Source organism: Hemitrygon akajei, chromosome 7 (assembly GCF_048418815.1).
Source record: "Hemitrygon akajei chromosome 7, sHemAka1.3, whole genome shotgun sequence".
NCBI classification, from domain to species: domain Eukaryota; kingdom Metazoa; phylum Chordata; class Chondrichthyes; order Myliobatiformes; family Dasyatidae; genus Hemitrygon; species Hemitrygon akajei.
Genome location: NC_133130.1, coordinates 70,879,243 through 70,894,824, shown reverse-complemented (window position 1 = coordinate 70,894,824; position 15,582 = coordinate 70,879,243). Strand labels below are relative to the sequence as shown.

Here is a 15,582-nt window from a genome sequence, read left to right as displayed (position 1 = left end):
TGCAATTATTTATGCATTGTACAACTTAAGTAGTGGTATGAAAGATTTTAATTATGAACCATAGCTCATGAATATTGCTGTTCAACAAATCAGACAAATAGGAACCAAGTAATTTATTGCTCAGTTAGTCTGCATTTTAGCCGAATCTAAGATTTTGTTTTGCACAACAAAATTACATTTGTGTACAATCATTAATGAGTGCGGTGTTGCACTTCTAGTTAGATGTTGGTATGGTTGAGGCAGCTGGGATCAAATAAATTCCTTGAGTAGAGGGGTAAAATTGGAGGGCAATTGGGCAATAAAGGGTTCCTGAGATCGCTTTGGCAAATAAGGTAAAGTAGAATTCAGAGAGATTCACCATGTTAATTAAAGGCGAAATAATAACTAGCGAGACAGTGGAGCCCCTTAAAGATTGAAAAAGTCATCCTTGTATGGAGCCACAGGAGATGGGTGACAGTCTTTACAAAAAGTTCTCATTGTATTTATTGTATGGAAGGACATGGATGTCTAGAAACTTGGGGAAGTTAATAGTAATGTCTCAAAGTGAGTCTACGTTACAGAACAGAATGGGATGGCTGTCTTAAAATGCATAAAGGTAGATAATTCTCTGGTGCATGATCAAATGTATATTAGGATATTGTAGAAAACTGGGGAAGAAATTGCTGGTCCCCTTACAGAGATATTTGTGCACTGTATTGTAGACTAGTCCAGAGAGTTAGATTGCATGTGATGCCTGATGACCTCACTAGTTGGATACAAAATTTAGTGGAGGATTGTTTTTCAGACTAAATACCTGTGATCATCAGTGTGCCACTAAGACTACGTCCACACTACACCAGATAAATCCGTAACCGAAGCTTTTTCTCTTCATTTTTACCCTCCATCCACACTAAAACGGTGTTTTCGTCCCCCAAAACTAGAGCTTTTTAGAAACGCTTTCCAGGGTGGGTATTATTGAAAACACCGCTCGGGCGGATCAGTTTGAACGGGGTAACCGGAGAAATCTGAAAATGCTGTCAGACGGCAGCATGCCATTTCATTGTTTTCTTGAACGCAACCTAACAATTTCAGAACAGATGGCAACGAGACTGAAGCCACAAGAGTTAGAAATATACTCACCAAATACTTTGACCCATAACTTACTGAATAAATAAGTATACTGTACTCACTTTGCTTGTATGAAGGTGGTTTACCTATTTATGCAAATACTTCTCTGACAATACATGTGTAACAGCCTAATGTAACATTGTATGGAAATACAAGATAACACTGATGGAGACATGTTTTATACATTTAACAAGGTGCTTTATTAATGCAACAGAGTTACTCAATTTTTCAATGTTCGTCTTCAGCCGGGTTGTACAGTCCTTGAACTCCCTGTCGGTTGCCTTATCCATACGCTTCAGTATTTGTTTTTCTTTTAAATGTTCCTGCACGAGAACCAACAGCTGCCCATCGTTTAAGTTTTTCTAGTCAGTAACTGAACAGACACACACCGTCTTTCACAGCGAGATTCAACACCAAACATGTCGCTTGTTTTCGGTAGATGTGTCCTGCGCATGCGCAGTAGGAGGAGATTCAATGAAATCTCCATTTCAGTGTGGACAGAGATATTTTTAAAAATGCATAGTGTGGACGCCTATCGTTTTTATGTGAAACCGGCGTTTTCAAAATTAACCGGTCTAGTGTGGATGCAGCCTCAGATTGATGCTGGTGTTCATCATTTATATTAACGAACATTGTGAACGTAGGTAGCATATTTGCAAATGATTCTCAAGTAGAGAGTTTAGAAGACAGTGAAGATGCTTATTGAAACTTACAAAGGGATCTTAATCAACTGGGCCAGTAGGCTGAAGAATGGCAGGTGGAGTTTAATTCAGTTAAGTACAAAGTGTTGCAGTTTGGTAAGACAAACCAGGGCAGGCTTGGACAATAAATTACAGGAGAGTGTTGTAAGAAAAGAAAAAAAACATTTGGCCAGCTACATAGTTCATCTAAAGTAATGACGCAGTAGAAAGGGTGGTGAAGAAAGCATTTGCGTGCTCTCCTCCGATGATCAGAATACTGAGTTTAGGAGTTTGAACAATATATTACAGCTGTACTGTTTATTGGTAGGACCACATTTCTGGTTGCTCTTTTAGAGGAAGGGTATTAATAAACTGGAGAGGGTGCAAAATTAGCAAGACTGGTAGATGTGAGTTATTAGGAAAGACCGGATGGGCTAGGACAATTTCTCCTGGAGCATAAAAATCTACTCCAAAGACCTACTCTCTTCTGGAGCAAAGGAGGCACGACTTTTTCACAAAGAGGGTGTTGTCTATATGGAATGAGCTACCAGTGGCAGTAGTGTAGCTGGTGACCGTTACTACATTTAAAAGGCATTTGGACATCCGTGTGGTTTAGAGGCCTGTGGGCAAAATGTAGACAGAGCTGGCTCAGTTAGGCAAATGGATCAGCATGGAGAGGTTGGGCTATTAGGTCTATTTCTGCACTGTACCACTCTGTGACTCACTGTAACTTTCATCTTAATAATGGCTTAGAAAACATCGAGTGACACTGTTTCAAGAGCTGGAAATTCTGCAGCATATCCTCAACCAAAATCACTTAACCCAAAACATTGTTAATTTCATTTTGTGATGCTTTACTGTGCTTGTGATGCCTTGCTGTGGAAATCGGCCACTATGTTGGGTCATGGAATAGGACTTCAAAAGTAATTTGTTGTGAAGTATTCATGTCAAATTGTGCTGCAAGGCTCATCTTTTTTCAGTTTTCTTCCTTTGCTGAGAGCGTGGGAAATTGTTTCGTATTGACGTGGGATGTTTTGGTTGTTTACGTGAACATTGCTAACAACATTTTTGGAATATCTTTGTTTTTTTTGTAAACAAGATCATTGCCATTATCTTCATTCTGGAAGAAAAACAACATTTTGCATTTGTTTGCGGAATTCAATTTTGAAACTAGTTATGATCTGCGATCTATTGTGATGCAAAAAATTTGTATTATTTGCATAAATCACTTTCAAATAACGCTCATAATGTCACATGAGGTCAGGGTCTCCTTGGTTGCTATGTATGCAAGTAATTTTACTAGGAAATAGAAGTCATAGATTTACCTAGAATGTAGCTCAACTGAAACATAGGTTTTTTTAAAAATTGAGTTTGTAATCTTTATAGTGAAGTTCTTGGATGAAAATTACTTGCTAAAGAATGCACAGAGAGTATTAGAAAGGATGACTTTACATTTGCAAACAAATAAAGCAATACCTTTTCCTATTAAATTCACAAACACACACAGCCATGTTATTGGTTCCACCTGAAGCTCTCTGGTGGGTGTCATGTTTTCCACAAATCTTTTGTGTCATTATATTGTCTGTTCCGTAGACATTCAGCAATTTAAGAATACCCAAGGCTGTTACTTTCATATCATTGAGTTATATATAACCCAGGCACATTTCTACACTTATCTTAATGCATTTTTAAGTCATCAACTTCTGAAGGAAGCCAAAGGCTGGTCAGGTTATTTTGGTGCACTTTTCAAAATCTGTTAATGATCATTTATCTTTCGTGTTCAAATTTTGGATTGACTTGGCTGTGCACAATAAAACCTTAGTGCTCAGAATGCAGTATTATAGGAGTTATCAGCACTTGGTTTTCTGTACCATGGCACTCTAGCCTTGAAGACCAGTCAGTTTGCAGAATCCTTTTCTGATTTTCTGGTTCTCTGTTGAATTTTGTGGCTCTGGAAATTTCAGTAGGGCAGTTGCCATTTCTGTTATCTCACTAGTACTGGCTTTGACTCAGTGGGCAATGTTGTCACCTTTGTGTCAGGATTTTGAAGTTCTCCTATAGAAATGAGCATCTTCTTTCTTAGTGCTTCAGTGTAATTCTTTGGGGGTGTATCTGAAGGCTGCTGTTCATCAGATGAGAAATAGAGGCTGCACTCTGGGATGGATGTAATGGGTTCCATAGCACTATTTCAAGAACACTTGCATTTATTCTTGATATCCATAAATTGGGCCATAAATTACAATAATGAATGAGCCTCAAGCAGTGTTACTTCAGTGTTGCAAAATAGTTGGAAAATAGAGGGTAAAAAGCACCTGTATAATTGAAGATCTTCATTCTATTGGCAATGAAAAGACTGCAACTTGAGGTGTGCAACGTGATCTGGAATCAGTGGCCAGATTAATTTAAACAAGTTCCCTTTTGGATTACAGGCATAAACTTTTCATGGGGTTATTTGAGCTGAATTCATGTTTATACAAGCGCATGGCAACAACATCAAAGGTCTGAAGCTTATTGAGAGGAGAATGCCATGAAACAGGGAGGAAGTTGGTGCTTAGAAAATTTAATTCTTGATGAAATTAAAGGCACTTTGTTTCATGTGTAAATGTGTAACCATTGAGACAACTTTTGAGTTACTGCATTCCAAAGCCATGGGCTTCTCTTTTGGGAATTGCTTGAATTTAATGTTCCCTGGTGCACTTTCTGTGCTATTTGAATGGTAAACATTTATACTGAAAGAAATGTGAATGACATCATGTCCCTGTTATTTTGCCGGAAGTAACTCAAATTACTTCAGATTTATGACTTAAAATGGCAAGGAAAAGTTTTCCAATACTTTAGTGTATCCAGAATTGACCCGAGTGATTTCTGATCTGCAGAAATTTAAATAAAAAATAACATTCAAGTGGATTAAGTATTATTTATCATTGACAAAACGTAAGTGCAAGGACTGTAGATGTTGGGAGGAGTCAGTTGAAGTCAAAGCATGTGTGTGGCACAATAGTGAATTGCTTCTAAACTAATTGTGACATATTTACGAAATACAATGCAATCTTTTTGAATTGTTAAACATCTGCATTCGCCATTGTTCCATGTAGGAACATATCTTAATTCATGTAAACTTAAGGCCTCCTTTAAAATCCCTTGTCCTTATATCGGTTCTGAGCTTAATTTCTTCAGAAAGTTGATGTTCATTAACCATTTTCACGTAGAGATGGTTATTTTTAACAGTTTCTTTATTCTGTGAGCTGAAAAATTCCTTAGTCACAAGAAACAAATACAGATCTGAGAAAAGTGGCATAAAAAGTAGCTAGTAAAGTAAAATACTAACAACTAGCTAACAAATAAGCACATTTTTCTGAATATTCTGCCTTCCCCTGTCTGCCAAAGAAAACAATAAATCAGAGGCTTCTAGGAAATCCAAACCGTTGATTTGTCAACATGTGCCTACTTGCAGATCAGTGACTCGGGTCATAAACTTTGCTGTTCCCCTCCCATCCCAGTGGACCAAAGTCCCGTTTGATGTAATCTTCCGAATACATGTTTATGATGGAACTGATTGAAGGTCTGCTTTTGCCTCGACACAGAAATTCTTTCAGAAAAGTTCACATGCGAGCACTCATCGATTATTTTCTGACTTACAAGCTGTCAATGGTTGAGATCAGTTCTTCAGTCAAGACTGGACTCATGAAGAAATGCTTTAAAGAAATAGCAATTGGGCTGCCACGTTAAAGTGGACTGGTGAAGTTTTGGACTAAATTTTAGATTGCGAGTTAACTCAGAAAATGAAAATGCAATGGAAACTGACTGAAACCTGCAGAAGATTCCTCTGCATCCTGGATCTAGGTATCTTAGAGCGAGTTCTATTGAATTGATGGATGTGTGAAGTTGAAAGTATGTAAATCACAATCTGATGGATTTAGTGTGCATGAGAGGATTTGGGACAGGTGAAGGCAGCAGGTGAAACTTCTGTTTGCAGATGCAAAACAACAGCAAAAGCAGCAGTAATGGTACAGCTTAATGTGGAAAGATGTAGGCTGCGTCAAGGTGAGAGTTAAGGATGATTGGCCTGAACTTCAGCTTGCAGGAATTACTAAGAAAAATTGAACAGGTATAGTAAGAAGAAAATTACCTTATTATGACCTGATGCTTATTTCATTTTATAAAAAGATATAGTTGGGTTTAATTTATGTTGTTATTTTTATCACACTGAACTCAGAATTTTTCATACTGAATTAATCATTTAAAATTACTTTTTTTATACAAGGGGTTAAGAATGGTTATTGTTGAACAGCAAGGGAGTTAATGACTGCATCATTGTAGAAAACATTAATGTCTATTTATGTCAGATTTGGAGAGAATTGTAATGTGCTTTAATGTTATAAAAGATTATAAATGTGGGTCATTTGCATTTTGTTGTTAGGGTTGTCTGCCATAGTTACAGAGAGCATTGCCATAGAGTGAAGAGATGGTGCTTCCTTTGTTCATGAGTTTGGTTAGTTTTAATCTTTCACAGGTTCAGCAGTGTAAAATTAAGTAGTTAAGGCCGTAGTTGAGATTATTATACATTAACATCAGCAAACTCCAACTTTTCATGGAGAGGGCTGCCAGAGGAGGCTTAATTATGAATCTGAAGTGTATCAGTGAATACTTGTGTGATACTTAATATTATTTCATGACATTTGCAATTGGGTGTTTTTACTCAAAAGGAGATAGGATAGGATGAAAAACTGTCAGAGCACCATGTCTGGTTACAATTGTTGATTGCCATCTGTTAACAGCAGGGGTAACAATTTATTGAGATTCTGAAAATATTCTGTTGACTAATTAACATTTTGTCATTCACTGGATGAATGATTCACATTGTCAGAATTTCACTCCCAAGAGCTTGCAATTACCTTCACGGATCTGCTACCAAGGTCTAATTGCCTAGTAAATTTAGGAAAAGCAGATTCTAAGCCAACTGTATTTCCTATTCACAACATTCTGTGACTGAATCACAGATGGGTGCTACCAATTGTGTATCCATTGCCTGTGCAATACTTGGATAAACTGAACCATTTATCCTGAACTTGAACATACTTCCTCTCTGTAGCAGTAATTAGGAAAAAAATAAGTTTAACATTTGTAGTCTAATGTTATGAAATCAGTATTGTTTATTTGATGGATGGCACTAAAGTTGGAAGCTTGGGTATTAAATTTCAGATTGAAAAGGGAGTGTTTCTAAGGCAGAATAACATAGATATACCTGTAATTCCAATAATCTGAAGTATATTTCTGTTACCAATATGTCGATGCTTCAACATCAGAAAATAGTGAATTTGTGCATATCAAGAACATGACTGATAAGGCTTGTTCAAATGTACAAAAATTAGGCTGTGTTCAGAAAGGAGTTTTAATAGCTTAAGATAATGTTTGTACCATTTCCTGTTAATTTTCATGGTGCATGAACATATAATCACAACCAACACTGCCTTAGTCATAACTTGCATTGTGTAAGTCAGTTGCAGTCTCAAATTGAAACACTTCACCATAAATGTAGTTATAGCTCATGATCTGTTAATTAATAGTCTAAGATATTCATATTTTCCCCTCAGTTCATGCGTGCTTTAATTTCTTTCATGGGATTTAGTATTGATGCCAAGGCAGTATTAATTCCCATCCACAAATTGGCCTGTTAATGCTGTTGAATATCACTAAAAGGTAATTAGACTATTTTGTTAGAGATGGTCATTAACTAACATGTGCGCTGATACTTTGATCAAATACCATTTCATTACCTGAAAATCAGTGAATGGAATTGAATGCAGTGCAGGAATCAGTGAACATTCTTATTTCCGACAATATGTTTGGGGAATTGAAAAAGGTGATCTGGCCTTGGATACTTTTCTGAGAAAATTGTTCAATGATATTCTGAGTTCAAGATCAATAACCTTCAACTGCCACAACTAATTTATTTTCTGCTACTGTGACTCCAACCAGTTCAGAATGTTCCTATTGACTTCCATTTTACCAGGGCTTCTGAATGTCATATCTATCTTCATGCCAACAACAGTCAATTATGCTCAGCCACAACATTTTTTCTGTGCGTGAATAGAAGCTGCAATGAGGCCTTGAAACTAAGTGGGCCAAGTGAGAACCAAGGTGCACAACAGAAAGCAGGTTATGTGATGGTATCAGGTTCCCTGTCCAATATGTCCAAAACTCAAAAGAAGTTTTTGAGCACTATCCAAATAGATACCTACAGTTATACCTCCCTATAGGGAGGTTATACTGTGTCTATCTACTCTTCAAAGACTAACTTGTGTATCTGTCTAGTCTCTGTAGTAAGATCTGACTGCCAATACCTACTGTTTGAGTAGTGAGTCCCCCATTGCTTTTCAGAAATCTTTTATCAATTTGAAATCCACTGTGGATGTTAAAAGCGTGTTAAGAACTAAGTGGATTCAAGAGAGGAGATCCAGCTAATGAAGTAGTTTAAACACAGTTTATTTTATTTTTAATGATGCATGTTTAAGTTTAGACCAATACAAAGGATTCTGGTTAATCAGTGCAGTTGCTTATTTGGAACAACTCTTAAAGAGTGAATACTAATAGAGTACAATTTTTAGCTAGCATCGGTTGTATGCACTTCCATGGCCTTTAGACACTACCTCGTGCTTAGAGTGAGCAGTTTTAAAATAGCTTCAGTTGTGTTTGTGTTCAAAAAGCAGTGATTTTCTCACAGATTGCTGGTGAGAAGTTTTGCCCCACTGCAGTTTCAAGCATTCAGGCTTGGAGATACTGGCATGGTTAGAGCATTGGCTAATTGGTAGGAGGCAGCAAGTGGGAGTAAAAGGATCCCTTTTTGGTTGGCTGCCAGTGACCAGCAGTGTTCTGCAGGGATCAGTATTTGGATTACTTCTTTTTATATTGTATATCGATGATATACATAATGGAATAGATGGCTTTATTGCAAAGTTTGCAGATGATACGAAGAATGGTGGAGGGGCAAGTAGTGTTGAGGAAATAGGTAGGCTGCAGAAGGACTTAGATACATTAGGAGAATGAGCAAGTAAGTGGCAAATGAAATATGCTGTTGGAAAATTCATGGTCATGCACTTTGGTAGTCGAAATAAATATGCAAACTATTTTCTAAACAGGGAGAAAATCCAGGAATCTGAGATACAAAGGGACTTGGAAGTCCTTGTGCAGAACACCCTAAAAGCTAACTTACAGGTTGAGTTGGCGGTGAGGAAGGCAAATGCAATGTTAGCATTCATTTCAAGATGTCTAGAATACAAGAGCAGGGATGTGATGCTGAGGCTTTATAAGGCACTGGTGAGGACTCACCTTGAGTACTGTGAACAGTTTTGGGCTCCTTATCTAAGAAAAGATGTGCTGGCATTGGAGATGGTTCGGAGGAAGTTCATAAGGATGATTCTGGAAATGAATGGGTTATCATACGAGGAACATTTGATAGTTCTGGGTCTGTACTCGCTGAAAATTAGGATGGTGGGGGGTGGTTCTCATTGAAACCTTTTGAATGTTGAAAGGCCTAGACAGAGTAGATGTGGGAAGGATGTTTCCCATGGTTGGTGGGGGGGGGGGGGTGGTCTAGGACAAGAGGGCACAGCCGCAGGATAGAGGGGCATCGATTTAAAACAGAGATGCAGAGAATTTTTTTAAGCCAGAGGGTGGTTAATTTGTGGAATTTGTTACCACAGGCAGCTGTGGTGGCCAGGTCACTGGGTGTACTTAAAGCAGAGCTTCATCAGTTCTTGATTGGACATGACATCAAAGAAGGTCAGTCAGTGGGGCTGAGGAGGGGAAAAAAGTATCAGCCATGATTGAATGGCGGAGTAGACTCAATGGGCCAAATGGCCTAATTCTGCTCCTGTGTCTTATAGTCTTCCAGAGATGCCAGAAACAGCCTGGAGTGAAAATAAAATGGTTTCACAGTTTCAGTTGGTTAGGAGCGACAAAGAATTTGATGATTTTGGCAATCATCATGAATGTTACAATGAAAATGAAGATATGGAATATGCAATTGATGAAATTATTGTATGAAGCCAGTCTGTCATATGCACTAGGTGTTTGCACTGGTTTTGTTCAATTACAATCAAAAGAATACAGCAACGTATACGAGATGAATTCCTTTATTAACAAGTATTAAGAACTAGATAGATAGATAGATAGATAGATACTTTATTCATCCCCATGGGGAAATTCAACTTTTTTTCCAATGTCCCATACACTTGTTGTAGCAAAACTAATTACATACAATACTTAACTCAGTAAAAAATATGATATGCATCTAAATCACTATCTCAAAAAGCATTAATAATAGCTTTTAAAAAGTTCTTAAGTCCTGGCGGTAGAATTGTAAAGCCTAATGGCATTGGGGAGTATTGACCTCTTCATCCTGTCTGAGGAGCATTGTATCGATAGTAACCTGTCGCTGAAACTGCTTCTCTGTCTCTGGATGGTGCTATGTAGAGGATGTTCAGAGTTATCCATAATTGACCGTAGCCTACTCAGCGCCCTTCGCTCAGCTACCAATGTTAAACTCTCCAGTACTTTGCCCACGACAGAGCCCGCCTTCCTTACCAGCTTATTAAGACGTGAGGCGTCCCTCTTCTTAATGCTTCCTCCCCAACACGCCACCACAAAGAAGAGGGCGCTCTCCACAACTGACCTATAGAACATCTTCAGCATCTCACTACAGACATTGAATGACGCCAACCTTCTTAGGAAGTACAGTCGACTCTGTGCCTTCCTGCACAAGGCATCTGTGTTGGCAGCTTTATAATAATAACAGTATTTGTAGTATTCTAATTTGTGTATTTCATTTAAGTATGCAATTAGTTACTCAGTTGTACAGTAGTTTGTCTTTTTTTAGTACCATTTTAGCTATTTCCATGAAACTTTGGCTAATTGGGCAGTCACTAATGGGGTCAAAATGTACTGGTCTTGATGTGTTGCAGTTAACGGGAATTCACTGTAATTTTTGCCATACTTTTAATTCTCACAGGGGATTTCTAATTTGTAAAAGATTTCTGAATTACAAAAGATTGACAAAATACAAAGTATTTCCAACCACAGGTACAATTCTTAAAAGCTTAAAGAACATACCAATGCATTGCAGATGAATGAGTCATCTGTTTCAAAAACTGAAGGCTGAGGAATGAATTCCAGTTCTTTCTGTCACACCATCTTTCTGTTATTCTCCTTGACATTTCTAACAATTTCCAATGCATCCTCATTTATTCTCTTTTCTACATGATATTATCTGCATGTGATGTTTTCCAGATACCTTTGCTGGGACAAAGAAATTAACACAGATGGTCCAAAACTTTCTCAGGGCGACAGTGCTAATAAATTGGCTATAGTTGACTACTTTAATGTAGACCAATTAACATAGTGCCATGTCTTGTGTTTGGACAACGTAGACAAGAATTAGCATGGTATCTTCAGTCTGCAAACCTCTGAACATCTCTTAGCAGCCAGCCCAAGTACCCTTTAATCTTCTAACAGATTACTGCTTTCAGTTTTCCTTAAGAACTGAAGATTGGTTCTTGTTGTAACAAGAAGTTGAGCAAGAATTATTTGTTAAAAGTTTAACTGTCACAACTCTGACCCTTTGTAAAGGTCAATCTGCTGTTGTAGAAAGCTGAGGTTCGCAATAAACCTCTTTGGCCCTGAAAGCTGAAATATTCATCACAGTTAATAATGATTAAGAACTAGTAGATGTGATCATTATCATTCTGTTGAGTATAGGCTGATGAGGCAGAAATTGATTGAACTATGCTGTCCAGCTTTACAGGCAGGACCGAGATGAGAAATTTTGAACCCTTTGGTCACTTGTTATTGCTGGACAGGATCAGCTTGCAAACAGTTGTTGGGCCCAATGTGCTGTATCTTTTTATATGGTGAGGTAAATTGAATTGACTGAGCTGGATAATAAAGTTGGCTTCTGGTCCAAGCGTCTGCAGTGACTTTGTTATTTCTGTTCGGGCATTGAGGATACATATGGAGTTGTAGCTTTGTGTTAGTTGTTGCATTTCCACTTTTCACAACATGTATCAGAGAATGGCTTCTGGTATTTAACATGCATGTTGTCTTTTGTGGTAGCTTCATCTAGATGACACCTCACATTTAAGAATTGTTTCCTTTTTCCCACTGTCAATTGAACCGGGGCACTTCTCTGTTTTAGCTCAATGAGAAAATGAGAAAATTAGCCTTGCAATTACACTGCAGGTAGTGCTATAACTACAAGTTTGCTGCCTCCACATAATTAGAATGTCTCATAAACGCCCAGTTTTGAAGTGCTAAATCTATTCCAAATCCAACTCCTCAGCACACTGGAAGTAAGATGGAAATCCTGTCCTCAGTTGCCATCTGTATGTAGTTTGCATGTTCTCCTTTTGGGTTTCTTCCAAGTTCTCCCATAAATTTCTCTGAATTCTGCCAGGTGTTAGGAAAGCGAGAGGGAACGAATGGAAGGAAAGGACACGGACGGAAGTTGAGGAATGGGCTGATGGGAATACTGTGACTCCAGGAACCAAATGACCTCATCTTGTGTTTATGGAAATAATCCCAGCACGCTCTCTTTTTTTTTACTTTGCATGTGGCCAGGGAGTTGAAAACTTTGGAAACAAGTCTTCAAAGTTCTTCATGCTCCTTCTGCATATGCTTCATATACTGCAAGCAACCAGTTACTAAGGCCTGATTCCAAGATGTGTCAAATTTGAATGAAACAATGGTCATGTCCAAAGGCAACGATGGTGTAGACTGAACTTGATTTTCTATAATAGCCAAAGATAGGATGGGAATTAGCCCAGCATTTATTCCCATTTCAAAGTTCCCTAGAAAAAGTGACAGTAAGCCACCTTACTAAATTGGCGGAGGTTCTTAACGCTGTAGTACAGATTGCAAGAACTTTGGTCCAGTGATAATCAAATAACCAAGATATCTAACTAAGAATGGTGTTACACTCGTATTGGAATTTGCAGATGATAATAGCCTCTTGCATATGGAAAGCAAATAATTGAAGTCATTAAAGTTTATTGTCATCTGACTGTACATATATGCAACCAAACAAAGCAATGTTTCTCCGCAGCACAATCATCCACACATAATGTATATCACACACAGCACATAAACCAAGATATACTATTAAAAAGTTAATAAAATATAATTTAAAATGTATGTAGTAAAGCACAACATGGGTAAACAGTGCTCACTGTCCTAATGTTGAGACCTCAGGGGTGGTAGGTTATTTATTAGTCTCTCAGCCTGAGGGAAGAAGCTGCTAGCCAGTTTGGCTGTCCTACCCCTGATTCCTCTGCACCTCATCCCTGATGGTAGTGGATCAAAGAGATTGTGGGATGGGTTGTAGGAATCCTCAGTAATGCTTTGGCCCCCTTCACCTGCAATGCTTCCAGCAACTGTCAAAAGTCGGGAGTGGGGTGGAGGGAGAACCCAGTGATCCTCTCGGCAGTTTTTACTGTCCTCTTCCAGTCCAATGCTTTGCAGCTTCCACACCACACAGTAATGCAGCCAGTCAGAAGACTGGATGGTGCTCCTGTAGAATATTGTTAGAATGGGAGTGTGGAGCCTTGCACACCTCAATCTCCTCAAAGTGTCGAAGCTGCTGTGCTTCTTGACTAGTGAGGAGGTGTTATGAGTCCAGGTTAGATTGTCCATCATGTGCACACCAAGGAACTTTGTGCTGTTCACTCTGTCCTTGGCAAAGCCATTGATGTGCAATAGAAAATCAGGTTCCTCTCAAATGAGCTTTTTTTGTCTAGTTTGTAATCAAGCAGCTTAAATTACAGTTGTAGTCATCGAAGCAAATGACATGCATTTCATCACAGCCTTATTCACTGACTTCCATTTGGTCAAAAGTCCAGAGGCAGCCAGAAGATAAATGCTTGCCACAGGATCCCAACATCTGAATTTATCAGGTAGTCTGGATGTTTGCTTCAATAAATCTGTTACAATTAATGGTTTCCAGGATGTTGATGGTAGGAGATTAGCCACAGGATAGGGTTTAAATGGTAATGACCTGCCACGTAAGTGGTACAAATATTACTTAGTTCTGATCAATGTTAAATGTGGCCCAGGGCCTGTTCACTGTGGAATCTGACTGCTGCTACTGCCCAAGTCATCCTGAATAAGATTGAATGTTGCCTTCAGACTGAAAACAAGAGTGAAATGTTAGTTACTGGTGGGAATGAGCCGAAGTGGAATCATGTTTGATAATAGATGCCCCGTGCTTGTAAAGAAATAGTGTGGTCTAATGTTGCATGTACCATTTTTGGATTGTTTGTGGGCTCTCCCAGCTTATGAATACCTGACTTATGCACAGCTCATACATGAAAATGAGCATTTGGGAGATCAGCAAGTGGATTTGCTGGTTGTGAGGGGCGACAGGCATCTTCTGCTGCATGGAAACTCTTAAATAGCTACATTATTGACTTGTGAACTGTCTAGATTACAAATCTGCATATTCATTGTATCACCAAGATGAAAATAATGTTGTGGCAGGAATGTACTCAAGATAAACTGACAAAAAATTATTACCACTTTGATATCAAACGATGCTCAGGGTCATTTACTCAACCATGTGTGGATCTAAACAAATTAGTCAGGTAAAATAATGTACAACTGTTAGAGTGAAGAGGTATCCCTGGAGAATCAGTATTTTGACTATTTTGTCTTTGTTTTACTCAGGATATCCAGGCTGAGATTGATGCTCACAATGACATTTTTAAGAATATTGATGGCAACAGACAAAAGATGGTGAAGGTCTTGAGTAATTCAGAGGAAGCTGTCTTGCTCCAGCAACGTCTTGATGACATGAACCAGCGATGGAGTGATCTGAAGTCAAAATCTGTCAATATCAGGTTTGTAGACTGAGACAAGTGTTAGAATACCTTGCATTGAAAACAGACAAAGGCCTTAGTTTGGAGCTGAAGAATGTCAGTTTGTCTGAACATAAAATGAAACAAAGCTATGAAGTGATGATAAGTTTCAATTTTCAATTTCAAAATACTAAGAGGAAGGCCAATCAGTAAATGACAGAACACAAAAAAAAATCAGTTTTCACATTTTTGGAATGAATATAGTTAGACAAAAGCGAATTGTGCCAAGCAATGTTTAAATTCAATGGATATGCTATTCAATGGATATGTGATATGTGAAATTAGTCCTAACTTCAACAGAGTAGAAGTTTTGGGAGGAATATAATTTGTTACATAGCATACTTAATATTTTTAAGGAAAATTGGTGATGGGTATGGAGGAATTGGATGGATTTGAGAGGAACCGTGTCAGATAATGTTGTCTTAAAACTTTAACAATTGTGCATGGAATTTAGCTCCTTGAAAATAGAAGAAGTCATAGTTGGAAGAAATGAGAAGTTTATTTAAAATTTATTTTGTAAATTGGGTTAGTTTTCAAAAGTGAAATACAAGCTCTTAAAAGCCTAAGACTTTGTGACACCAAATCATGATCTGCTTCTTCACTAGTCCTCCCAACGTAAGATTGTATTCTAAGTATTGGCGTTATCTTGCATTAATTACAAAGCACTCGTTGTTTCAATAAATGATCTAAACTGTTTGGATTACTAGCAGATTTAAAGTAATGTATATCCATGACTTTGTAAAACCAAATAAGGTGGTAATTTCCACATCCTGGTCTCCCAACAAACTGAGTATGAATGTTTAATTAGAAAATGTAGTACAAGGGGAGTACCCCTTAGCCAAAAACTTCTGAAATTCAAACTTATTTTGAGTGCTCACGTGAAGTCACAA

General features: G+C 38.1%; 1 protein-coding gene across 5 annotated transcripts in view; it reads left to right on the top strand.

The window, feature by feature from the left end:
* Window positions 1–15,582, top strand: part of LOC140730544 (utrophin-like) — a 460,763-nt gene that overhangs the window by 303,737 nt on the left and 141,444 nt on the right. For 4 of the 5 annotated variants that reach the window (XM_073051151.1, XM_073051153.1, XM_073051152.1 and 1 more), the window contains one exon: window positions 14,502–14,674. In XM_073051151.1, coding sequence (XP_072907252.1) covers window positions 14,502–14,674 — 173 coding nt within the window. Of the gene's footprint in view, window positions 1–5,829; window positions 5,896–14,501; window positions 14,675–15,582 lie in introns of those variants that run through there. The other variant, XM_073051154.1, reaches the window with a different exon arrangement.